Source organism: Arvicola amphibius, chromosome 14 (assembly GCF_903992535.2).
Source record: "Arvicola amphibius chromosome 14, mArvAmp1.2, whole genome shotgun sequence".
NCBI classification, from domain to species: Eukaryota; Metazoa; Chordata; class Mammalia; order Rodentia; family Cricetidae; genus Arvicola; species Arvicola amphibius.
The window spans coordinates 429601-456197 of record NC_052060.1 but is presented as its reverse complement, the minus strand read 5'-3'; the positions used below and the strand labels follow the sequence as shown (position 1 = coordinate 456197).

Below are 26597 nucleotides of genomic sequence, written 5' to 3'. Positions count from 1 at the left end.
TTTTTTTTTGTTTGTTTGTTTTTTTCATTTAAATACTGCCTGGCCCCTGGCCCGTTATCTGTAGCTTCTTATTGGTTGATTCTCATATCTTGCTTTAACCCATATTTAGTAATTTATATAGCACAATGAGGGGTAGCTTACCAGGAGAGATCTTAACCTGCCTCCATCTTGGAGAGGAGAAGCATGGTGACTCACTATGGCGACTCGGCACTTAACTGTTTAATTGAAAAATATACCCATGATGTACAGAAATGCCAGTGCCTAGCAGCAATCCTAAGGTCTCCAAAAAAGATGCCAGGGCACAGGCAACTTCACCTAGATCAGTGTAACTCTAACCACTTGGAAAAACTGCCCCCTGCCTTGCCTGCTGCCAGGACTCTGCCCAAACTGTGGACATGGTTGGGTTGACTGCTCTACTCTGCCTTGCCAAAGTGGGTCAGTTTTTCCAAATTCCTTCTCCACAGAAAAATGTCTCAGACTTTCTGGGTCTGGCAGTTGATGGCCAATGCTGTTCCACGCAGCAGCCAAAGCTGTAATGTAGTCTGTCCTGTGTGACAGCCAAAGACCAACTACTTCTACCCTCAACACCCAAATACCACAGGAACCTAGGATAACTGTCCAGCAGTAAGTCTCTGCCATTTTACTTGATAACCAAGCCATTTGGATTATACTTCCTGCTATAATTTATTCTTCCCAGGTCTCTGATGATATTGATGGCTAACTGTAGCTTTATGTTAACAGCAATAGCACCCAGCTCCTCCCTGCAATGCTGCCACTGCCTGTTTAATTCATTTCAATATAAAATCAGGCAACCTAGAGTTACTAGGTTTCCTGCCAAGAAAGACAGACACAGACACAGTTTACCTTGTTGGCAGACCTCACACTGATAAAAAGATACACTCACAACAGGTTTCAATGTAACTTTTTACTATTCCTTCATTTAAAGGAACCTGCCTTGCAACGACTTCTCTCAGGAACCAACCACCCGTGCCTTATGGCAAATAATCAGATGAAAAGAAAAAGTTCAAAGTTTATGTAAGTTATGAGGGCCTAAGAAAGTAATTTAATGTGTATAAGGGCAAATCGTAAAGATATGAGAAGGCAATTTAAAGGGATGACAAATGCTTAAGCATCCTTACCCTCAGTATGCTATTATTATGCTAAGACTAGAAATGTTCAGAGTTTTACCATTAATCAGCGGAGCTCTGATACACTGTTAATCTAGACTCTGGTAAACACTGCTACTCTTATCATAGTCACAAGCTCAAAATTTAAGTTTCCTTTGGTTGTCTTCTAAATATAGACTTAAAAGTGCTTCTCAATCATGCTGAAAACATCTCTGTCCAATCTATATTTCCAGTTTTTTTGATATATAGGAAAAGTGTTAATGCTTTTAACCCAGAATAATATTTTTGGGTCCCCAAGCTTTTACTCTTGAAGGTGGGAGTCTACTACTTTTTTTACAATGTGGATTTCAGAACAGATTACAAACAGTGGTAATGCTAAAATGTCTAAAACTTTTATCTTTTTTAAAATTAAAAAATTCTTATAAGCTTCAAAAAGTCTTGACTGTATCCACCTGTTATAGGCCAAAGTTTATGTACTCCAGATAAGTACTCCTGTTAATCAACATACTAAGTTTCCCCTACCTACTGCCTATACCCGAGGGTGGGCTTCCCATTTCCCTGGTCTTCGGACGCCTTCCCTCTTCCAATTACCAAGATCATGGACATGGAAGTTTCAAGTGTACACCTAAGATAAAAATTTCTCCTAAATTCCTTAACTTTACCTTCGGTCCCTAGTCTGTCCCAGCAGATTTCCAATTAGCTGAAGAGTCAGACAGCTCCAAAACTACCTGCAAAACTTCAGCCCCAGATGTTCCTTGGAACTTGTGTCCTAGACTGCTCCAAAGAAGCCTGCACATCACGAGCCCCAGGTGGTCCTTCTGAACTTGGGCAGTAAGTGCAAGCAAAACAACTATCTTCCAGCCTGAGTTCCTTTTGTCCTTCCTGGCTGTGACCACCATTCCAGCCTTCCTGGGTCCCCAACAACTCCCCTATTTCAGCTAGAAGTAGTTATAGAAGAGGTGATGCTGCCCCTTATCAGCAACAAAAAGTGGGAATGATCAATTTCAAAGAAACTCAGGACAAATGGGTAACTGAGGTACATATTTAACACACCAAAGTGGATTCTGGTTGCCAGTCTTCCTTGGTCCCTACTCACAAGTAGGGACAGAGTCATCCTGGCTGGCATATCCAAGTCATACCCTAAACTTCTCCAGCCCCTGGGTTTTGTCCCTTCCCCTGGCTTCCCTTTTCTCCTGTATAACCCAGCTATTTTGGCTATGTGCCCCTTTGGCTCCTGGCTGACTCTGCTCCTGGATCTCTCTTAGTCCGCTTGTCCTCCCCTGATGGCCACCTCCCCATGGCTCAGTTCAGTCTGCTGACCATGTTCAGTCTGGACTCTTCCAGATGCCTCTGGTTGTTCTCTCTCTCATATCTGTGACAAACCCTTCCCTCAACCTCACCTTCGAGCAGACCTGTCTTTATTTTTCATTCAGCCATCTGGTTTCCTGGTCTTGGTCTTTCAGACTTTTGAACTGTAACAAATATTTGTTATTTCAGCTGCCCAATCTACAGTGCTATGTTTTAGCTGCCCAAACTAGGAAAGCAGGGATGACAGGGATTCCACCTTGTAGATGCGGACACAGAAGCTCAGAGGGAGCTAAACGATGATGTTGTAACAGTCATCCTGAGCTCATTCACCGACAATGGAGAAAGCAGTACTGTATGGTAGCTTTGGATTAGTTTCAAACACTGTAGGTGCAAGGTAAGAAACCCTAGCAAGCTGGCGAGGAGAGGCTCTGTGCTGGCTGGCCCAGACCTGCTGAGGAAGTGGAGGCTGAGCAATAGTAAAGAGTGGAGACTTCCCTAGATTTTACCTGCATGCTTACATCTCTGTAGGGCGCACCGCACTTCTGTGTAAATCACTTCTTCTTTAGGGTCTATTTAGGAAGAAGATAAAGTGTCAGAGGATAAGGAGTCAGCCTCTTTTTTCAGCTACGTCCCCCTCCCTTGGCCAGTTTGCTCTCTGGAAGGATTATAGTCCTCGAGGCTTTACCATCTTCCTGACCCTGTTCTAATATGTATCCTGTGATTTCTGCCAAACCAGAGACTGGAGAGCCCTTGTCCTCACCATTGCCGTATACTGGCTGCAGTTCTATACAGGCTGGTACATTGTAATAGGTGGGCTCCTGGGATTCGGAATACGAAGGGTTCCTGTAAGATATAGAAACTGATGTTTGCCAGGAAGTGAGATCATTCATTTAAGGGGTTTTCAGTCAATATTATTCCTTTTTTAAAGCTTTATGGCCACATGGTATGTAAGAGGCACCAAGCTAATGCTTAGATATATTTAGTTCTGCATTGTTTCTGGTTTATATGTGTAAGAAATAGGCATTCAATAAAGCTAAGTAACTTGCCAACACAATTAATCTAGAAAGGGGAAGAGCCAAGACTTAAAACAGGCCTGACACCCTCCTCAGAGATATAAGTCTCAGAGAAACAAATATCAGATAGGCTCCAAGGAACTCTGGTGGTTTGGACACAGCCACCATGGGAGGTGACATGTTTGTGAGCCTTCAGGATGCAGGCTGGTGGCCACTTCTCCTCAGACAGTACTGGTTGACAAAGTCACTTGTCTCGGTGGATGAAGTATGTGACTCCATCTTCTTGGCATGGGTTTTGACTATGCCAGCCATGCACACAGATTTCTAGGCTAATTAAGCTATATCACCCCAGGATATGGATGGAGTCAATGTCTATGTAATAGGAATAAAATGACTAAAAAAGCATTTTCATGATTATTGTGAAAGTAGCCACGTTTGCAGAGAAAGACTAGAAGCCCTTTCTCACCTTGGCATTATCCAACAAAGAGAATATGTGTGAAACATAGCCCAAGACTTACAAATGGGAGGGAGGGGTTCTAAACACCACCTATCACATGGTCGCTGTCTTTGGGGCTTTTTTTTCTCTGCTCACTAGCCTACTTTCATTCTTGGGTGTGATATTTCTTTTTACAAATAAATGATTTCTATTCCATGCTGCTCACCTTGAAAGGCCTGACTTTTCCCTCCTTGGTAGCACCAGGATTTTCACCTATCTTTTCTATATTTTTTTCTTAAATTCTAATAAAATTGTTACTGAGTTTCCTTCTAGTTTCTAAATTCTTTTATTAATGAGAATAAGAACCCCAAAGGGAACCTCAGTTTCCCTGTTAGCTGACAAAGTGGTCATTTAGATGCCAAGCTAACAGTGGTACAAGGAAGTGGGTTAATAAATGAGAAACACTTGCTACTTGATGTGGGAAAGAGGATTAGCTGTCTGTCGCTAAGGTGGAGCTTCAGGGAACGGGCTAGAGATAACCCAAGGGAGGAGCAGCTTCAGCTGGGTACATCCCACCTCAGCAACATTGTAGAAATTGTGCTCTTGGTGATAATAAGATTTGCTTTAATTTTTCTGTCCTGTGGATATTTCGTTACTTCCAGAAATAAGGCCATGTTCTTACCTGGAGTCACCAGAGGCAGACTTTCCCCCTGCAAAGGAAGACATTGTGTTTTAGGAAGAGGGGACCTTTGTGGGGACTAGGGGACAGCTCAGATGGGGCTCACAGAGACTGCCAGGAACTTCCGTTACTGAGATCTGAATCTTTGTTTTGTTGATGGATGGAGGAGGAGTAGAGGCAACTGAATTATTGATGCCAGCCTCAAGTGAAAGGAAACTTGTTAACATGCACCCCATTAGCCTGGATTTTAAATGGCAGTGGTCTTTAATGACTACAGAGAGTTTAATAGCCTTAGACAGGAAAATAGACTTGATCATCCATAAAACTGCTATACATTTAAAACAATCAGTAAAGGACCAAATTCTATTTGGGTTCTGTTTTGATTTCCATCTCTTAGAGTCCTTTTCTTCTTCTGATTCCTTGGGAAATCTTATGAACACAGAGCCTCCACCCTTTCTGAGGTTTTACAAATGACATCCCATTAAGCCATATTGCTCTTGATGTGGCTGAGCAACTTTGTATTTGGTAAACAGGACTTCTGAAAGACCGGAGAGAAAGGTGAGGGATCATGTGATGGAGGAGGAGGAGCTCATGAGAGCCTAGGGATGGCCACATAGTCAGTGTGGGCATGCAGGACCAGAGATAGGAAGGGCACCATTAGGGAGCCACCCACCTGCTCTTCTAGAGAACCAGCAATAAAGCAGCACACCAGCAGCCGTGCCAGCCACAGCGAGCAGTCCCCCAGCGACTCCAGCAGCCACAGGAACTCTTCTGTTCTTGGTTGTGTCTGGGGAGCAGAGGGCACCCAAACATAAGACCAGGAAGAGGTGTGCAGTTTTGAATGACTCTTGAGTTTTCAAACTGGTGTTTTGGCATCGGGGAGGAGAGGAACCTTTGTGACCAGAAGTCCTGAGGCTGTGGCACAGGAGACAGCTCTGCTCTGCTTGTTTGTTTGTGAGGAAGCTTGTCTTGGTACTGTGTCTCTGTGACCAAGGAAAGGCTAAGGGTCAAGATAGATTGTGGCTGGGGGGAGAGGCAGCACTGACGAGCTGTAAGTTCCCAGATGTTCCCCTAAAGCCCCACTCCGCTGCACCAATTAAGAACCACTCGGAGTATAAGGGAGCCATCAGCTCAGATACTTGTCTTCGAGAAGGGCATTCCTGGTCACTCATCATGAGCTCTGTGTGTTGAAGCATATGTTCTGGTCCCATCTGGCTTGAGCATAAGAGATTTACCAGTGCTTTAAAAAAGTGTCACTTCCTTACTGTGCTGGGCCTTAGGCACATTGTCAACCTCACAGAAGAAGTTTCCAGAATGGTCTGCAGTGAGAGAGATGTTGACAGACACCTATTCTCCAGAGGGAGCAGAGATGTCCCCCAGGGACCCTAGTGTGAGGATAGGGTGGGACACGGGAGCTGAATGAAAATGAAACCTCGGTGGAAGCTTCTGCTTCTCACATATTTGTTAACCTTACAAGGGACAAATAGTATTATTAGCAAATAAAATAAGTAAAACATTTGACACATTTGAAAGCTAATTACTTTGACCCAAAAATAGCTTTTTATTTACAAAAATATTCAATAGAAAAGTGAAAAGCATTCTACGAATTTCTGAAAACATCTGCCAACAAATATACAAAAGACTCATCTTCATTATTAATTAAATATACAATTAAACCCAGCCATAAACTATCATTCCTTTCATGTTTAAATAAATTGACAATAATGATGAAGTTTTGGCAATGCAAACTGAAGACTTTTTTTTTGAATGACAGTTTGACAACATCTACAAAATTAAAAACACACATAAACGTTGAGCCTACAATCTACTTGAAGGATCAAGTAGGCAAAAAATGTTATTCAGTGCTTCCAGAGGCAAAAAGGTGACCACCAAGCCAGCTACAAACCTGAGGTCTACAATGGCGACCTGCTTTCATGATATGCTGGTACAATAATGGCACAAACTTTATGGGAGTAATTGATCACGCTCTGATTGGATTTAAGGCCCACTCCATGAAATGGAGCCCATATGTAACACTGTTCTGGTGGGCAAGAACCTGAGACCAGACATACTATTGCTCTGCTAAAGTAACACAGCAATCAAATGAGTCCTAATGACATTCTGCTGTACCCAAGGAGAAGCACCTCCCCATCCATCATCAGAGAAACGTCCTCTTGCAGTTTAGTAGATGGGAACAAACACAGAGAACTACACTGGTCAATGTGCAGGGAATGTGGGTTTTGGACCACTCATTCCTAAGTGGTGTCTTCATTGTGCCGCTCAGGGCCAGGGGGCTATGGGGAGAAAAGGTGGAAAGATTTTAAGAGCAAACAGTGTCTTCCAGGTACAACAGGAATGACAAGCATGAGAACTGACCATGGCAGCAGGTACAGGGCCTGCACAGGTTCCAGCAGATAGGGCCCCACACTGAGAAGGAAATAGACACAGACTTATATCCCTGAGCAAGAAACTATCTCCAACTGATATCTGCTTGCAAAGATTGGAGTCTCACGAGGTATATTAACCACTGTGGTAGTTTGAGTGGGAATAGCCCCTATAGGCTCATATATTTGAATGCTTAGCCAGCAGGGATGGCACTGTTTGAAAGGATTAGAAGGATCAGGAGGTTGTGTCTCACCGGACTTGGAGGAACTATGTCACTGGAGTTAGACTCTGAGGTGTCAAAAGCCCATGCCGAGGCCCTGCTTCTCTGTTTACAGATCAGCATGTAGCTCTTGCTTACGATAAAAATGGATTAAGCCTCTGAAACTGTAAGCAAGTCCCAGTTAAATGTTTTCTTTTTAAAGAGCTACTTTGGGCATGGTGTCTCTTCACAGCAATAAAAGAAAGACTAAGGCAACCGCACTTAAGGATAGGCCCCATGACCAACACAAAAGAACTCCATGGTATTTTTGTAGACTTTTTTTTAACCTAAAATTATTTTGTTTGGACATTTTTTTTGTCTTATTGACCTTTTGCTCGTGTATTATTGTTTCTGATTTTGTGTTTTTTAAGGCCTATTTAGTGTGTGTATGTGAAAAAACGTTTTAAATAATACATTTAATATATACAATATTTAATATATTATATAGCAATATATATTATAATATAACTACATGTATACAGTTCTTTCAGGATTTCTATTTCTGTTACACAAAAAACATGGAGACAACCTGATAGACTGAGTAAAGAATTCATTATAAATTAAAAATAAAGGTTTTATAGTTAAATGTGCAATGTGATCCTGTTATAAAAATACTTTGTGCTTTATTTCCCAGTAGTGTAGCATCTGGTAAGTTACCCTTGTTTAAGTAAATGATCCTAACTCATGTTTGTGCAGGAACCCTGATTAAATGTAGTAGAGCAAAAAATAAATAAATGTAAGAAAGTAGGAGGAGACTTGTTGAGAAAAAGAAAGAGGGGAAAAGAAAAAAGATTAGAATGGATAGTGAAAGGTGAAAGGAACTATGTGTACTGAGACCCCAAGTCAGGAAACAGCCCCTGCGGTCAGCTGTGTACTGAGACCCCAAGTCAGGAAACAGCCCCTGCGGTCAGCTGTGTACTGAGACCCCAGTCAGGAAACAGCCCCTGTGGTCAGCTGTGTACTGAGACCCCCAGTCAGGAAACAGCCCCTGCGGTCAGCTGTGTACTGAGACCCCAAGTCAGGAAACAGCCCCTGCGGTCAGCTGTGTACTGAGACCCCAAGTCAGGAAACAGCCCCTGCGGTCAGCTGTGTACTGAGACCCCAGTCAGGAAACAGCCCCTGTGGTCAGCTGTGTACTGAGACCCCAAGTCAGGAAACAGCCCCTGCGGTCAGCTGTGTACTGAGACCCCAAGTCAGGAAACAGCCCCTGTGGTCAGCTGTGTACTGAGACCCCAGTCAGGAAACAGCCCCTGAGGTCAGCTGTGTACTGAGACCCCCAGTCAGGAAACAGCCCCAGAGGTCAGCTGTGTACTGAGACTCCAAGTCAGGAAACAGCCCCTGCGGTCAGCTGTGTACTGAGACCCCCAGTCAGGAAACAGCCCCTGAGGTCAGCTGTGTACTGAGACCCCAGTCAGGAAACAGCCCCTGCGGTCAGCTGTGTACTGAGACCCCCAGTCAGGAAACAGCCCCTGCGGTCAGCTGTGTACTGAGACCCCCAGTCAGGAAACAGCCCCTGAGGTCAGCTGTGTACTGAGACCCCCAGTCAGGAAACAGCCCCTGCGGTCAGCTGTGTACTGAGACCCCCAGTCAGGAAACAGCCCCTGAGGTCAGCTGTGTACTGAGACCCCAAGTCAGGAAACAGCCCCTGCGGTCAGCTGTGTACTGAGACCCCCAGTCAGGAAACAGCCCCTGTGGTCAGCTGTGTACTGAGACCCCAGTCAGGAAACAGCCCCTGAGGTCAGCTGTGTACTGAGACCCCAAGTCAGGAAACAGCCCCTGTGGTCAGCTGTGTACTGAGACCCCAGTCAGGAAACAGCCCCTGAGGTCAGCTGTGTACTGAGACCCCCAGTCAGGAAACAGCCCCTGAGGTCAGCTGTGTACTGAGACCCCAAGTCAGGAAACAGCCCCTGTGGTCAGCTGTGTACTGAGACCCCAAGTCAGGAAACAGCCCCTGTGGTCAGCTGTGTACTGAGACCCCCAGTCAGGAAACAGCCCCTGCGGTCAGCTGTGTACTGAGACCCCAAGTCAGGAAACAGCCCCTGTGGTCAGCTGTGTACTGAGACCCCCAGTCAGGAAACAGCCCCTGCGGTCAGCTGTGTACTGAGACCCCCAGTCAGGAAACAGCCCCTGCGGTCAGCTGTGTACTGAGACCCCCAGTCAGGAAACAGCCCCTGTGGTCAGCTGTCTACTGAGACCCCCAGTCAGGAAACAGCCCCTGCGGTCAGCTGTGTACTGAGACCCCCAGTCAGGAAACAGCCCCTGCGGTCAGCTGTGTACTGAGACCCCAAGTCAGGAAACAGCCCCTGTGGTCAGCTGTCTACTGAGACCCCCAGTCAGGAAACAGCCCCTGCGGTCAGCTGTGTACTGAGACCCCCAGTCAGGAAACAGCCCCTGCGGTCAGCTGCTGGAAGCAGTGGGTGCTGGCCAGTGTTTGATTGTTCTGACTTTCCTGTGTCAGTGACATCACTGTGCCTCACTGTGCTGGGGCCCTGGGTTATTGCCAGCCTCACAGGAGTAGTTCCCTGTTTCATATTCAGAAATGGCTGGACTGCTCCCCAGGGTGATAAAAATGGTACAAGATTGGAGAGGGGGAAACCATGAAGCTTTACCATGTCCCCTACCACAGCTGGGACCCCAGAGACCCTGGAGATTAGGGCAGGGAAGGACGACACTGAAGCTGAGGGAGAAAAGCAGCCCTTGGCTCCTTCTGTCTGGACACAGCCCTCTACAGTGAATGCCTTTTGGACTGCAAAATGTTTTATATTATTTTTTAGAGGCTTTCTTGGGTTTCTCAAAACTCATCTATAATTTATTCCAATCTTGGGAAGTGAGAATGTATGTGTAATGTTGTATGTGTTTTGAAGTAACAACATAAAAACACAAACATGTTTGAGGAATCTGAAAATAAAGACACAACTGAAAGCTGAGCATCTGACAAATGAGAGGATTGCTAAGAAAAGAAGTGGGCTTGACAGAAAAGCCAAGACCTGCTGTGGAATAGAGGGCCAGATCTAGTGTATAGGGACTTGATGGAGAGGTTATGAAGCAGGTAGTATGTGCAGAGGTTAAGGATGGGAGCTAAGCAGGCCCATTTGAGTTGTTGCAACAGGTAGGGGAACAGTCAGAGGGCCCAGTAAGTGTGCTACAATAGGAGGCCAGAGACTCAGTCAGGACTCTTCATCAAACAGTGGAAAGGCATGGAAATATGTTGAAGTGGGACAGGAGTGGCACTTCAGTTGTTGAATTAATGGTGAATTTGACTAGCTGGTGGCAGGGAGAAATAGAGAAAAATCTAAGGAACACCTGGGAAGGAATATCAGTAGGACTTGCTGTGAGGAGGGAGGGAGAGAAATGTCAGGGAAGATCACTGGGACTCTTCCCTAGGGATCTGGATGAAAGAAAGAGTCTCACAGGCAGAGACAGCCTGAAAAAGCCCAACCCTGAGTGGAATATCCCTTCCAGAGATGTCCAGTGGAGGAGCTTTCAAGAAGAGTGGGATATAACACACGCAGGTCTTCAGGGTCTTCAGTTTAGGACCATCAGGGATACCCAGGTGATACCCAGGGATACCAGGATACCAAGATGATGGGTACAGATAATCTTAAGGAGTAGTACAGTTAACAGAATACACTGAACGCCATGGCTTCCCTTTCCACCTAACACTGTTGGCCAGAACAAGCCTTCATCCCTGGTAGATGGTATTTTTGGTCACAATGGATGGAGAGTGATGCTGTCAGGCAGGATAAGGCTAATGAAGGAAAGGTACAAATTCTTCAATATGTAAGACCCAAAGAGACTGCAGAGGCAGAAGGCTTGCTATGACACCACACAATAGCTGCTTCTGTGAAAAGCACCCCAATCTTGCCTCCTGGGCAGGTAGAGAGATGATCTGCCCCTGTACTGCTAGTTTGAAGAGTTAACTTACCTATAACACTCAGAGCCAGAGTCAGAGTATCACTGCGCTGGGGCCCCTGGCCATTGTCAGCCTCACAGAAGAAGTTTCCAGAATGTTCTGCAGTCACAGAAAAGTTGAGGGACCCTCTTCCTCCAGAAAGGGCTGAGCTGCTCCCCAGTGTGACATTTTGGTAATAAAAGTGATACAGGATTGGAGGAGAGCCTCCCAGAGCCTCACAGTGAAGCTCTAGCATGTCACCCACCACAGTCTGGGCCCCAGGGACCCTGAGTGTGAGGACAGGGCGGGCCACTGGAACTAAGGGAGAGAGTGAGTTAGTTCACACTAGTGTCTTTTATTTTTAAATAAAACCCCAATATATTAAAAAATAAATTAACAATGAGAATTTTCATCACGTATTTTCATTTTTTTAGAGCTCACATCTGTTTAGTATTTCATGTCTTTTCCCTCCATTCATTTTCTTTCTTCCCTCCTCCATTGGTTTTCTTTCCCCATGAGATAGAGTCTGATTAGATAGACCAGGCTGGCCTTGAACTCTAGCTTGTAGTCCTCCAAGTGCTGAGATTATAGGTCTGCACCATCACAGCTAGATTTTTTGTATCTTTCTTCTGTGTCAATACATTCACATCAACACATAAACACACCAACACATACGTGAGATCACAATATACACACTGGTTTATAATCTGCTTTTGCCCTTAGCAATGTTAAAACCCCAACTGAAGTATTGTTCTGATTATAATAATTGATGTGGGAGAGCCTAGTCCACTGTAGGTGGTACCATGCCTGGGTTAGTGGTACTGGACTACTTAAGAAAGACTCCTCTGTGGCTTCTATGTCAAACTTCTGCGTTGGCTTCCCTGGAGGATGAACTGTGGACTGTAAGCTGAAGCAAACTTTTTCCTCCCCAAGCTGGTTGTGGTCAATTCTTTATCACAGTGATTGAAAGATTTGGCGTGAGATGGACCTTGGTATGTCCTATGGTGGGTGAGGAATGCAGGAGGGAAACCAAATATGTGATGCAGAAAGAACTTGAATGTAGAATTTATTTAAGAAGAGTGTATTGGGATGGTAGGGGAGGAAGGGAGAGACACATAGACAGAGGAAGAGAGAGAGACAGACAGACAGAGAGACCGAGAGACACAGAGACAGAGAGGTACACACAGAGAAAGAGACAGAGGAGAGGAGAGGAGAGGAGAGGAGAGGAGAGGAGAGGGGAGGGGAGGGGAGGGGAGGGGAGGGGAAAAGAGGAGAGGAGAGGAGAGGGGAGGGGAGGGGAAGGGAGGGGAAAAGAGGAGAGGAGAGGAGAGGAGAGGGGAGAGAGACAGAGCTGTGGGCCAAAATGAGTTTGAGATGGGAAGTGGGCAGAGCTTGTCTCTGAAAGGGACAGGGTACTGTCTGGGTTCTTCCTGCCAGGTGACAGGGAAAGTCAGCATAATCCTAAAAGTGATGAGACTCCAATACATAAAGAACTCAGTGCAGTGGAGTCCCAATAGATTCTGCGGCTACCAGAAGCTTTATGAAGCAGAAGTCATGAGGTTGGGGAAAATGACTTCAAAGCACTCAGCACCAAGGGCAACAGAGACAGGAAAATACAGGAAGAAGATAATTGGAGGACTTAATAGAATAATGAAGACTTCTGGCTTACTGGGTGTCAAAAACCTCACAAACAACAACAATTCTACTTTGAGAAATATATTCTATTGTGAGAAACCTTCTAGTTCTTCCCTGAATTGACTATGTGGTCTTTCTTATTTTTCCTTACTCTCAAGATAGTCTTGCAACAAATTCTCACCTACCTAGGACTCCTGGCCCCTTTCCTCGTACTACAAACAGGCTGGCACATCAGAACCAGTAGTTTTCAACAATATGTTCTATTGCTTTGAAAAACAACAACCACCACCAGATTTTTACTTTCTCCTGAACAAAGATCCAAGTACAAATAGAAGCAAATTTGTTCTTCCAGTGAGTCCTTTATGATGTTAACAAGTGGCCTTGATAATGATCAACCAGGATTTGTATACTGAATAAAATGAGGATGTGAACGCTTGCTCTAAGGTATGGTTGAAGAGAAGGTTTTTGTTTGTTCTTTGTTTTTTGTTTTTGTTATGAGGGATAGTATAGCCAGAGACCTGTGGGAAATTCCAAGAATGCAAAGAGGAAGTAGTGGACTGAACAGGCCATCAAAGTGAACTGAGCAAGGGGTGCCAGGAACGAGAGAGGAGGACCAAGAAAGGTGAGACAAGAGGGTGAATGGCCCAAATGGCAGGGTTATATAGGAATGAGAAGTTGGGGGAAGGGAGTCCATGGGCTGGAGAAGTTTCGAGTAGGGGGCAGGGTGAGAAGAACTGAGCAGAGCCAGGACGGGGTCAGCAGCAGGTACTTGTGGAGAGATCCTGGAGGCCAGCACACACTTTGGTATGCTAAGAGGCACCACAGTTAGTCATTCATCCTGGGTTTCTTTAGGACCTGACATATCTCTTACCACTACTATTCAACAAAGGTCTAGAAAACTACATAATGCTTAATGGACTTCTAGGAAGAGGGTCACGAGAACCCTAGAAAATCATGCTGGTTGTTCATCTGCTCCTTTCCCATCCATCCTCAGGCCTTGGCCCTCCTGGCTCCTTATGTGATGCCTGGCCTCCATTTTACAGAAATGATGCCTTCAGGGGAGGTGTCTGTGCATTTCTACCTTGGAAGTGACCCCTTTCCAGACCAATGCTTTGCTCTCCTGCACTCTGAGACTCCATGGCAGTCTCTGGTGTCATTAGTGCCTCGCTCCAAGAGATCGTCCCTTCTGAATTCACACGCTCCTCCAGGGTGCTCTCCTTACATCCTTCCTTCTCCCAGGTAACCAGAATGTTCCTCTCTATTTACAGGTGAGCAGGGAGATGTAAGGAGTCTCTGTGGAGAGGAGCTCTAGCCTTTTAGAGCATGGAACCTGATCCAGATGTGACCTGTCCTGGATGTGGCCTCATCCTGAAGGCTGCTGCTTACTTCTGATGGACGGCAGCTTCTCCATGCTCCATTGCCTGGGCGCAGGAATAATAGTTCAAATGTTCAGTGAACAGAGAGAGGTGTTGATGTCTGGGGGCCTTAGGATTTCAGTCTCATGATAAAACCAATAGATGGAGGTTAGGTCAGAAGGAGGGAGGGACTCTCTTGGCCTCCTGGTGAAGCTCTTACCACATTCTCCACAGCATCTCACTGGAGGAGCCTGAGAGTAGGAAAAGAGCATGCTGCCAGGGCTTGAAGACACAGAAGTGAGGGCTCACATAAGCAGGTTTGTCAGGAGGTATCTCCCAAGATGTACTGGTTCTAGCATCCTTTCTGGATTTCCTTTATAAGGAGTCATTTCATTTCAACTGAGAAGTGATTTGTAGTTTACGAAAGGTATATTCCTAACCACTGAGCATTTTCTTCCACTTGACTTTCTGAGCGTTCCCACTGCCTTCAGCCCCTTCTATTTCTAAGTTTTTCCTGTTAGTCTTTGAGTAATGGTTGGTAGCTTATTCAGAACATTGGATTATTGGTAACTGACTATATCCACTTCCACCCAACTGTCTTGAGTCCCCACTAAGGAGCTCTGTGAAGTTTGTAGGATCCATTCCTAGAGGATGCCCGGCAACACGTACCTTTTATGGTGATGGCGACTGCCTTGCTGACAAAGCTTCGGCGACTGTTGTTGGCTTCACAGTAATAATCCCCTGCGTCACTGCTGTTTACCCTGGAGATCTTGAATTCTGCCTCTGAGGACTTAGTGATCTTTGTTTCCTCATTCAGCGTGTCCCTTTTGTACCAGGAAAGTGTGATGGGCCCTGGGACCCCTTTTACTGAGCAGTTGAATAACAGCAACTGCCCTTCAAACACTAACCTTGAGGCTGGGACGATGTGTATTTGGAAGTCTGCAAAAGCTTCTAAATAAAGAAGAAAGACACATGTGGGACATTTGGTGATGGGATGCTCATAAATGAGGGGTGGGGAGGCAAGACCTGTTGTATCATGTGAGAAGTGGCCCGAAAGTAGTTAGGCTTCTCTCTGGGAAGTGGAAAGAGGGCAGAGACTGTGTTTTTCGCCTGATGAAAAGGCCTTGTTTTCCTCAATGACCTTGTCAAAAATATGGACCAGGAATATAGGTTATTCTGCCCAAATCAACCTCAGGTCTACTCATCCTGATAGGGCAGGTATAGAGATGTCGCCTAGTGCACCACACTTAGCATAATTGGTGGAGAGGTGAAGAGAAAAGGGGGACTTGACATCAAACACAATTGTCCCAAGTATAGTGACAGCACGGTGGTTTGGAAATGGGGCATTGATGTAAGTAATCAGCTGCCCTGGAGTCAGCATCTCTTAACTTCTCTAGTATATCTGTCAGGCGGACAAAGAGTGTGCATCCAGGGTAGGCGCATCATCCAGGGAAGGGCATCTGCTGGGGTCAGTGTTAGGTATGTTGGCTTAGGACAGTGGCCTTTTAAATTAGTCTTCAATCTAAAAAAATGAACAAAATATAATAGTTGAATAGAGGGTGGGAAGCATTGTTGTGTTGAAGGAGAGACTGTGCTGGGAACCACTGATATGACTATGATAGCATGCCCTCTGATTTCTCTGACCTGTCCATCCTTCAGTAGCCACAGGAACACCCATTTCCTACAGCCATGAACAGATCGATAGGGTTTTCTTAGGAATGGGAGTCACTTTCCTTCCCTCTGCACTCATGATATCCTAGACCATGTGTTCCCTACTATGCTCAACTAGATTTCCTGTGTGTTGGACCAAATTCAGTCGGGCAGAGTCACTGGCTGACAATCATGCTTAAGAAAGTGATGTTGCAGCCGGGTGGTGGTGGCGCACGCCTTTAATCCCAGCACTCGGGAGGCAGAGGCAGGCGGATCTCTGTGAGTTCGAGGCCATCCTGGTCTACAAGAGCTAGTTCCAGGACAGGTTCTAAAAAAGCTGCAGAGAAACCCTGTCTCGAAAAACCAAAAAAAAAAAAAAAAAAAAAGAAAGTGATGTTGCTTTAGAGCCTTAGGGAAAAGTGATAGTGTGTTTAGTGCCATCTCTAAGGGCATCAAGGTGGAATTGTTTATTTGCCAAGACTTCATACTTTGTCTTTCTTGCCTTTAAGCAGCCTGTATCAGGAACCTAGTGTTCTAGAAACCTGTTTGGCCAAGCAGAACGTTCATCCCAAGCTGCCCCATAGCTCACAGTTTAGGACTATAGCATTGGGAGAAAAACATGTCTGGGAGATTAAGAAGTAGCTTTATCTAAAGGCATCGAGAGACAAAAAACAAACCCCCTTCTTTTCTTGGTTCAAAGATCATCAAGGACATCCACATGAGTTTCATATTTTTTCCTCATTCAACCTCCACAAGCATGAGGAAATACTTTCTATAGAGACTAGTGACCCAAACTGGTGTGCCCTTCTGCATAAGTTCCAGTCCATAAGTGGGAAATCTCAGAATGATACTCACTCTGCACAGTAATTTTGATAGGCAGGCTTCGCTTGCTTACTTGGGCATCGATTGTTTCTGCAGTGCACTGGTACCACATTGCATCTTCAGCCCATATGGCAGGAATGTGAAACTCAGAGGAGCTGAGGCAGCCTGACCCCAGAGCCTGGAGGTTTCTGAAGAAACAGAACTGGAGCTGGACATTTGACTTCTGTGCAGGGAGCTGAGTCTGACAGGTCAGTGTCACTGGGCTTCCATCTATGAGTTCAGAGGGTCTGACCATCAGCACAGGACGTGGGAATAATTCTAGAAAAAATAACAATCATCCACTAAGCAGGTACGTGTTGGAGAATATGATTTTAAGGTGTGTTATTTTTGCTTATGTTGCATTTGTTTAACTCTGTGAAGCTGTGTTACTGTGCCTGTCTAAAACACCTGATGGTCTAATAAAGGGCTGAACGGCCAATAGCGAGGCAGGAGCAAGGGTAAGGGAAAGGAATAGGAGAAGGGAGGAAGGAGTAGGTGGGACTGGCAGGTAGAGAGGATAAATATGAGGAGAAATTTTGGAGCAGAGATCTGGGAATGATAGAGAAGGAGGACTTCGGGAGCCAGCCACCCAACTACACAGCTACGCAGCCAGTCACAAAGTAAGAAGGAAAGAAGACAGGGACAGAGAAAGATAAAAGTCCAGAGGCCAAAGCTAGATGGGATAATTTAAGTTAACAAAAACTGGCAAGAAACAAGACAATCTAAGGCCGGGCACTCATAACTAAGAATAAGCCTCTATGAGTGATTTATTTGGGAAATTGATGGTGGATCTCCCAAAAAGCCAAAAGAGTAAAGCATTACACTACAGTTAAGTATTTTTCAGAAAACCCCAATTCATCCTCAGCACCAGCATGCGGAGTGGTGTTGCTCACCAAATGCTGGCAAGAGAGAGGTGCCGTTTTGGTTAGCAACATCTTTCCGTCCAAAAGACTGTGTTTTCTCTCAGTGGACTTCTAGTCCACCCTTCCTTCCTATTCTGCCTCTACAAACGCAGAGAGCCTGCCTATGACTAACAATCTGTTCAGAATAGTTAAAGTTGTACCTTGGACTTGGACTCTGACTGTATTGGAAGAAATTTTGGACCAAAATTTCCCCTTAGTACAGTGGTATTGACCGTTGGCCCTCTGATCTGCATGCTGAATAGCGAGCTCAGAACTTCGACCAGATGATTCCAGAGGGACATCATTCTTGTAAAATGTCAGGATCTTTCGTGATGTACTTTTCTTTGCATCGCACCTCAGAACCACAGAGTCTCCCTCAAACACAGCAGGTGGGCCTCGAAGCACCAGCGGATCTGGGGACACACCAGGTCGTCATGTTCTCATCTCCCTTTTCATCACTGCCCAAGTCGGCTTCACGGGAAGTGGAGCTCGAGAAAGTGTTCTTAGTTATTTTTCTGCGTTTCAAATACATACCCGCAGTTTGATAAAAGTGGGACAGCAGGAGGTAAGTTAAAAAGCCTTCGTCACCATTGGGAATGCAATCCTCCAGTTCCTTCTCCCATGTTGGTGTTCCAGAGTTTCTGTATGTTTTTTCTCTCTTAGGGGATTTTAATAATCTCTATCTACTTGCTACTTTATTTGGCTAGTACTTTCTCAAGATGCAAACTGATTTCCAGTAGCCATAGTTTTCCCTCTGTATCAGCAATATAATTTAATAAGGTTTCCTGTCCATTTAGGGTCCTTCATTTTGGGGTGTGTAGATTTGTATGCTTCAGTAGGTAACTGTTTAAGGGAATCATTAGATCAAAAAGCATAGCTTTTCCCCTTTCCTTGCTAATTGTGTCTTTTCTTGCTTACTAAATCAAAGGCAATTGTCACAAGGCTGACACTACTTCAACTTCTGATCAGGAGGTTTCAAGACCAAAAGAGAAAATGCCTCCCTCCCTGACCCCCTCCCTCTCTTTGTGTATCTATTAAAAAATCTCATGAATATCTTGCATATCACCATAGAACCTTCACCTGGCATTGGATGGAGAAAATGACAGAACCCCACATAGGAGCACCGGACTGAGCTCCCAAGGTCCTGATGAGGAGCAAAAGGAGGGAGATTATGAGCAAGGAAGTCAGGACCGTGAGGAGTGCGTTTACCCATTGAGACGGTGGGACAGATCTAACGGGAGACCACCAAGTCCAGTTGGAAAGGGACTGATGGAACAGGGGACCAAACCGGACTCTCTGAATGTGGCTGACGGTGGAGGAGGACTGAGAAACCAAGGACAACGGCAATGAACATGAACTCTACAGCATGGACGGGCTCACTGTGAGCCTTGTCAGTTTGGTTGCTCACCTTCCTGGACTTAGGGGGAGCTGGGAGGACCTTGGACTTAACATAGTGAAGGGAACCCTGATGGCTCTTTGTCTTGGAGAGGGGTGGAGTGGGGGTATGGGTGGAAGGGAGGGGAGGGAAGGGGGAGGAGGAGGGGAGGAGATGGAAATCTCTAATAAAAAAATGAGAAAAAAATCAATCAATTTATTTCTATCTAACATTTAAATAGTTTTATTGCTTCTCCATGAACAGTTTATAAACACTACATATTCTTGGGGTTCAAGAATATCAAGTTTTGGGCTGGAGAGATGCTGAGAGGTTAAGAGCACTGCCTGCTCTTCCAAAGGTCCTGAGTTCAATTCCCAGCAACTACATGGTGGTTCACAACCATCTGTAATGAAATCTGGTGTCCTCTTCTGACATGTAAGCATATATGCCAGCAGGACATTCTATGCATAATAAATAAATAAATCTTAAAAAAATCAAGTTTTAAGTCTCAAGTCTCTGTGTAGTCACAAAGATTCTGATTCAGGCCAAATTTTAAGGACTACAGGGATAGAAGTGGGTGGATGTATTTGACTCATCTTGAACTCAATTAACTGTTAGTAACAATTATACCTTATGTATGTACTACTTGAAGTTACTGCCTACTAGACAGACTAGATTTTATACAGACAATTTACATTTAATTATTTTTTGGTTTAAATTTAAGATAATTCTGTTATATATCTGGTTTTACACTGAGATTAAGTTTTCATGGCATAAAATGGAATGAGTTGTTCATTTGTGGTGAGTAGTAATTAAATCTATAGAGAAAACTGGACTGAAATGGTGTCTGAAGCTTTAGTTCTCATGTGTCTTACCTTTGGAAAAGTGTAAGCGCACAGGGATGCTGAGATGTAAGCTGTCGGCTTGGCACTGGTACACTCCAGACACGCGGACTTTGAAGGTGTGTCCTTGGATTTCTTCTACTATTTTGCTATTCCCATACCATTTTGTTTTCTGGGGTAAGTTGAAGCCAAATCCATAGCAAGTCAGAGTCACTGTCTCTTCTTGAAAGAAAGCGGTCCATGGAGGCTCAAGAGAAATCACAGATTTAGGTGCAGTTTCTGAGGATGAGAGAAAATTAGTCTGTACCAGAGAAGTCACAGTTTCAGCCCCAGAAGGGCCCTGTGGGATAGACAGGGAGGACCTGGCTTTGGGCCATTCCCAAGAGCCCTACCCCCCAAGTTCACTGACGACTGAAGGCTGCTTAACATCCCGCAGGGAAGAGCCATTGCCCATCGATGGCAACGGGGCAAGACAATCTCTGGGGGCAAAGATAGCAGTATTTACTGTAACATCAGTGGTTAACTAGCCTGCTCTGGAAGAGGGTCCTAGATAAAACACTTCTTCCTTTGCCATCTCATCATTCATAAGCCCCAAAGAACTACAGAATCATTAAAATCACAACTTTGCATTTTCCCTAAAAAAAAGTAATTTTATGATCAGGGTTTGACACTAGAAAAGCCTGAGAGATCAGTGCACTTAACTGCCTTGTTTCATAGAAGATGATTTCACTAAAACCCATCATCATTAGCTGGAAAATACAAGACATCAGGGAGAAACTCTTACCAAGGACTCACAAAGCAGAAGAAAGGACTCACCATATTGTCTACTAACAGGATCTGGAAACAAACAAACAAACAAACAAAAAAAAAACAACAATAAAAGTCAAGAGTTAGAGATGAAAGTGCAAGTAAGAACTTTCTTTTTCTTGTTAAAAAGATGTCTTTCCATATCCATTTTACTACTTCTCATGAAAAATTCATTTATAAAAATGCTGACAACTGTTTGTCATATGTCTGTATGTATGAAGATATTGCCCTTGAACTTTAAAGATAAATTTAAAAGTGCTACTTTCTGGCAACAAGTATAAAACGGTAGGTGCAATGATAGCAAAGGAAATTATGACCAAGAACACAGGCACCAACCAAGTGAATGCTGATGCTTATGTCTGGCCTAAGAGCACAGAGAGGGTGATCAAGGTAAGAGAGGCACAGAAGAAAGGGTGTTGGTGTTCAGAAGTAGCTTGAGGTGAGCAGTGATGAGAGAAATATAGTTGGGGAGGAAGGCAGGGCCACGTGAGTAGCTCCAGTTTTCTTGTAGAAGCCATGGGGAACCATAGAAAGTGCTCCAGGAATGTGATGAAGTCAGAAGTTGAATCCTTGATGGAGTATTCTGGCAGAGAGAAGCCTGCCACAGAGAGGATGGGAAATACTGTAGCTGGGTGATCAAAGGTTAACTTTCTTCAGAGTATTTATCCAGGTTTATCTGAACTGTGTGCATGCTTACTGCTCACTTGTAAAGCTGCTCTCCATCAGAAAGCCTGCTGTGGAACAGAAGAGCAATGAAATTTTTTGGAATAATGACTCAGTTAAACAAACAAACTAGGCTAGTAATAGTAGAAACGGGCCAGACTGGAGACGTGAGTAAAAAGGAGAGAAAGGTGGCAAAACTTAGCAGGTTTATTAATTTATAAATGATCCAGAGAAAGGATGGATTTGATTCTTTCACTTGAAAGAATTTTCTGTAATGTCAGTCATTTACTGGGTAATGCAATGAAAATCCATCTGTGAGTGACAGACACATCCCCTGTCTCCTTGGAGATGATGGAAGGGTAACTTAAACCCTAGTATTTTATTGAGATCAAGTGAGTAGTCACCATTACCCACATGACATGGTCACCATAGCTTTTGTATTTGAGGACTTTCTACTTGGTATGCAATTACACATATCATCTCATATAGTCTTTGTCAGTAACATTATAACAAGTGCCATTTCATAGATAAGAAAGTTGTTTAGCTGAAAGAAATGTCTAGCATCCTTAGCCACCAGGGAAATGCAAACCAAAACTACTCTGGGATTCCATCTTATACCTGTTGGAATGGTCAAGATCAATAAAGCTCATGTTGGTGAGGATATTGAATAAGTGGAAGACTAATTCATTGATGATGGGAATACAAGCTTGTAGAGCTACTATGGAAATCAGTGTGGCTGTTCCTTAGGAAGATGTGAATCGATTTACTCCACTACCCAGTTATACCACTCTTGGGCATACACCCAAAGGATGCTTCATCCTACCGCAAAGACACTTGCTCAGTCATGTTCACTGCTGCTTTATTCAAAATAGCCAGAAATTTGAAACAATCTAGAAAATTCTCAATAGAAGAATGGATAAAGAAAATGTGGTACATATACACGATGAAGTATTATTCATCCATTTAAAACAAGAATAAAAACAAAATACAACAAAACACAAATCATGAAATTTGCAGACAAATGGAGAAAACTAGAAAAAATCATTTTGAGTGAATATGTACTCCCTAATATGTGGATATTAACTATTAAGTCAATGATAACCAAGCTATTTTCTGTAGAACCATAGTGTATAGGTATAGAGTAAAGGACTAGAGGATACAGATAGATTTCATTAGGAAAGGGAAATAGAATGTAAAATTACAGATGGATGGATGGGGCAGGAATGGGAGGGTCAAGTGGTGAGAGGGAGGAGGAGGAGGTTGAAAGGAGGGAATACAGGGAGAGACAATTAAAATTAAATGGGATTTAAGGGGTAATATGAGAAACTAATGCAATAGAAGCTTCCTAAAATATATACATATATGGAGACAGTCTAAATGAAATTACTAATTAATGGGGGAGACAGAGTCCCACAGGCCACCATTTGTCACCAAGCAAAACTTCTACTTCTTGGCCTGGGTTATATCTAATTGAGTTGCTGGACAAAGGGATCTCCAAACAACCCAGGCTGCTGACAAGACTATAGGTTGCTTTTTACAATCTGGCAGCAAGGCCCCATTGATGAAGACAATACCCACACAACTCATTGAACACTGAACAGAGCCTTTACTTCTATGTTCTAGCATCTTTGTTAAAGGAAAGTACCCTGCACGCTGTAAACCAAGCCATCCACAAACCTTCTGATATACAGTGGTGTCCTGTTTGAAAGACATGCTAGGGCAATGGTGGCACAAAATTTGTGTAAGTAACAAACCAGTAACTGATTTGTCTTAAGGCTCACTCCATGAGATGGAACCCATACCCAACACTGCACTTCATGGGTGACCAAGAACCAGCAACTAGATAGTCCAGAGAGTAAAAACCAAATACTACTGGCCTTTATACACACACACACACACACACACACACACACACACACACACACACACACACAATGGTGATTCCTAATGATAATCTGCTATCCTCGTAGATCAGTGTATGTTCAACCATCATCAGAGAAGCTTCTTCCTGCAGTAGATGGGAACAAATACAGAGACCCACAGCCTGATGTGTGTGTGTGTGTGTGTGTGTGTGTGTGTGTGTGTGTGTGTGAGAGAGAGAGAGAGAGAGAGAGAGAGAGAGAGAGAGAGAGAGAGAGAGAGAGAGACACTTTGGAACACTCAGCCCTAAATAGGATGTCTTCTTTAAATTCCTTCCCCCAGAACTCATGGAACCCTGCAGAAGAGGAGGTAGAAAGAGTGTAAAAGCCAGAGGGGATGGAGGACACCAAGAAAATAAGGCCCTCTAAATCAACATGAGCAGAGCTCATATGAACTCATAGAAACTGAGGCAGCATGCACAAAGCCTGCACGGGGCTACACTGAGTATAAGTCTTCTGAGTATATATTATTGCTTCCAGTTTAGTGTTTTCATGGGATTCCTGAGCGTGAGAATGAGTGGGTCTTTGATTCTTGTGCCTTTTCTTGGGTCTGTTTTTCTGTTGGTCTGTCTTGTTCAACTTCAATGTAATAGTTTTTGTTTTATCTTATTGTATTTTATGTTACGATACTTTATTATTATCTCTCAGAAGCCTGTTCTTTTCTAATGAGAATCAGAAAGAGAGTGGATTTGCATGTAGGGGAGATGGGGGGGAACTGGGAGGAATATAGGGAGGGGGAATCGTAATCAGGTTATAATATGTGAGAAAAGAATCCATTTTCCATAAAGAAAGAAAGAAGGAAGGAGGGAAGGGGGTAAGGGAGCAAGCAAGAATATGGTTAAGTGGCTAGTAGGTAGTAACACAGTTTTGAATCCAAACTCTGACCCTGCATCCCTGTGCACCATATTGACACTCTCCGCCCCTCCCCTTCTTTCTTCTACCCTCGCCTCTCCTGCCCCTCTTGTGCCATGCCAGGATGTACTTCTGTTTCTGAAATAATAGTTTATTGCAGCTGTGGGGTCCTTGCCCCAGCCACCGCCCAGCCCCTGTGTTTCAGGAGCTATTTACCAGCTGATTTGTGTGTAGATACTTGCCTGTCTCTGCCATCCACTGGGACTTTATTTAACTGGAATTACATTTCCCAGCTGTGTTTTTTTCCCACTGACTTTGCTGAAAGCTCTTGCTTTCTTTGTGGGCACGAAACATCCCACCGTCTTCAGCATTGTGTACAATATTGCACATAGAGGGGTCTAAGATTTTTTTTACTAGGTGGACCCACATTTAATTCTAATATTTAAAACTTAGTAAAAAGTAAACACTTTATAGGTATGAACTGACAGAAATGTGTATCCATGGGCAGTGACATTGTCACCTGCTGTAGGTGCCCTCCCCTTCCTGATTTCCCATGTGGCCACCTCTGACTTTCACACTGTTCTCTCTGTGCCCAGTCCATCTCTGGCTGGCATGAATGTGCGGATGGAACTGTCCTCTATGTGAATCCCTGGTCAGCTCACGCACAAGACCAGGAATAGCCTGTCACAGAAGGGAGTCAAATAAAGCTGTCATGTGAGTAAAAGAGTGTGAACAAGCAAGTGCAAGTCACTTTCTGTTCTTCACAAAGCACTCGTGAAAGAAAAGAAAACCAAGTGAAACTTCAATCATTGCTGTTGTCGCAGTTCTTCCCCTGCCGGCTGGGACTGCTTTCCTTGAGCACAGGAGGGGAAATCCTGAGTGGTGTAGAAAGTTGGGGAATATAGCCTCACATGGGGGAACTCTGTGGCTCTGAAATGCAGGAGACAACCAGGCCTGTGTTGGGAGAGATGGATGCTGCCCGACCCACTCCAGACCCACAGTGTCTACTCACTCACAACTGGTGGAGTCAGCCATAGCAGCGTGAAGACCACCCAGGGCAGGACTGATGGAGGCATTTCCTCACAGGTAGCAGCTAGCTCTTGCTCTCACAGTACACAGCTCTCACCAGCTCCAGTGAGAATATCTGGGAAACTGCTCTTCTAAAACACAAGAGTGCATCTTCAGCCAAAAAAGGGAAGTAGGAGTACCGAAATCTAACTATTAATTAGTTTCCTCCCCTACAGCCAAAGGGGAAAAGTTAGGGTTTTTAAGAATCACGTGCTCCCAACCCCACATTTCGGCTGTTGGGAAATTACCTTAAGGAAACTACAAGACGATAGTTTTTTGAAAGATGTCTGTCATGTATCACTGTCTGAACAGGGAAGCATCATACATGATGATGGCTGTGGGATTGTACAAATGACACCGTCGGTGCTGAGGTGAAGCTACACGTATGCAAAGGGTGTGAGAGAGAAAGTGAGGTGCCGATTGGTATTTGCTGTACACCCTTTATGGAACAGAGGCAAGCAATGGAACGTTCGTGTCTGTGACAGTCGCTAAGGATACACTGTCCTTGAAGCGTGCACAAAATCAACAGTTGTATTTGAGAGACTAAGGGGGAAGTAGGCTTTCATTATATCTTTCTGCACTGTTTTTTCTTTCAAATTTTTATGTGAGTGGATTGCTTTTAAATTTAATTTTTTAAAAGTTGAGCTTCCAGACTGACAGTGGGCCAACAAAGCTCCCTGAAGTAAGAAGTGATAGAAGTCCTCATTCTTTTCTTACAGATGACTTTCCCCATTGTTTCTTTTTGGACCTGAACCTTGGCCTTCCCAAAACCATAATTAATTTCATATTTATCAGTGCCTCAGGTGTTTATATCATATCACTCTCACTGTGCCCTGAGAAAACATAGGGATTAGCAGATTAATCTGTTCCAGTTCAGGAGGAGACTCTCAAAGGGAAGCGTGTTAATACACACTTTTGGAACTGAGACAGATAGCATGGCTGTGAATGTTCTGCATGTCTCCTGTGGGTATGCACACCCATTTCTACTGGGCATACACTTGGGGTGGAATTTCTAGATTATAGACTATGTAATACTGTATCCAGAAAGTGCTGATTAATTACTTTCTGTAGCAGGTTTCTTTAGGACCTCCAGCCAGCTTCTAAATCATGACATGGAGACTTATTAGTTATGAATGCTCAACCTTAGTTTATGTTTGTACCACTTGCTCTTTTTATTTATTTTACATACTAACCACAGTTCTCCTTCTTCCTCTCCTCCTGTTCCCTTCCACCACCTCCCTTCTAGCCCCCCCTCCACTCTTCCTCTGTCTCTATTCAAAAGGGGTAAGACCTCTTATGGGAGTCGACAAAGCATGACATATCAAGCTGAGGAAGGATCAAGCTCCTTCCCTTTGCACCAAGGCTGGCAAAGCATCTCACCATAGGGAAGAGGTTCCAAAGAGTGAGCTCATGCATTAAGGACAGGTCCTGGTCCCCCTGCTAGGGACCCCACAAAAGATCAAGACCCACAACTGCCATCGAGATGCAGAGGGCCTAGGTCGGTCCCATGCCAGCCTGCTAGTTCTTATAACTTATTTTAACTTGTTTCTTTTCATCTATATTTTTGCC

General features: G+C 44.3%; 1 protein-coding gene across 1 annotated transcript; it reads right to left on the bottom strand.

The window, feature by feature from the left end:
- Positions 1 to 1865: 1865 nt before the first annotated feature.
- LOC119801134 (Fc receptor-like protein 5) lies at positions 1866 to 25096 on the bottom strand. The gene is made up of 11 exons (XM_042054167.1): positions 24973 to 25096; positions 20536 to 20556; positions 19753 to 19998; positions 17664 to 17915; positions 16595 to 16879; positions 14759 to 15040; positions 11133 to 11417; positions 5237 to 5350; positions 4567 to 4594; positions 3121 to 3278; positions 1866 to 2065 (listed from the first exon to the last, which is right to left on the bottom strand). The coding sequence occupies exons 1-11, from the start codon at positions 25034 to 25036 to the stop codon at positions 1866 to 1868; spliced, it is 1935 nt and encodes a 644-aa protein (XP_041910101.1). The 5' UTR covers positions 25037 to 25096.
- Between the last annotated feature and the right edge of the window lie 1501 nt (positions 25097 to 26597).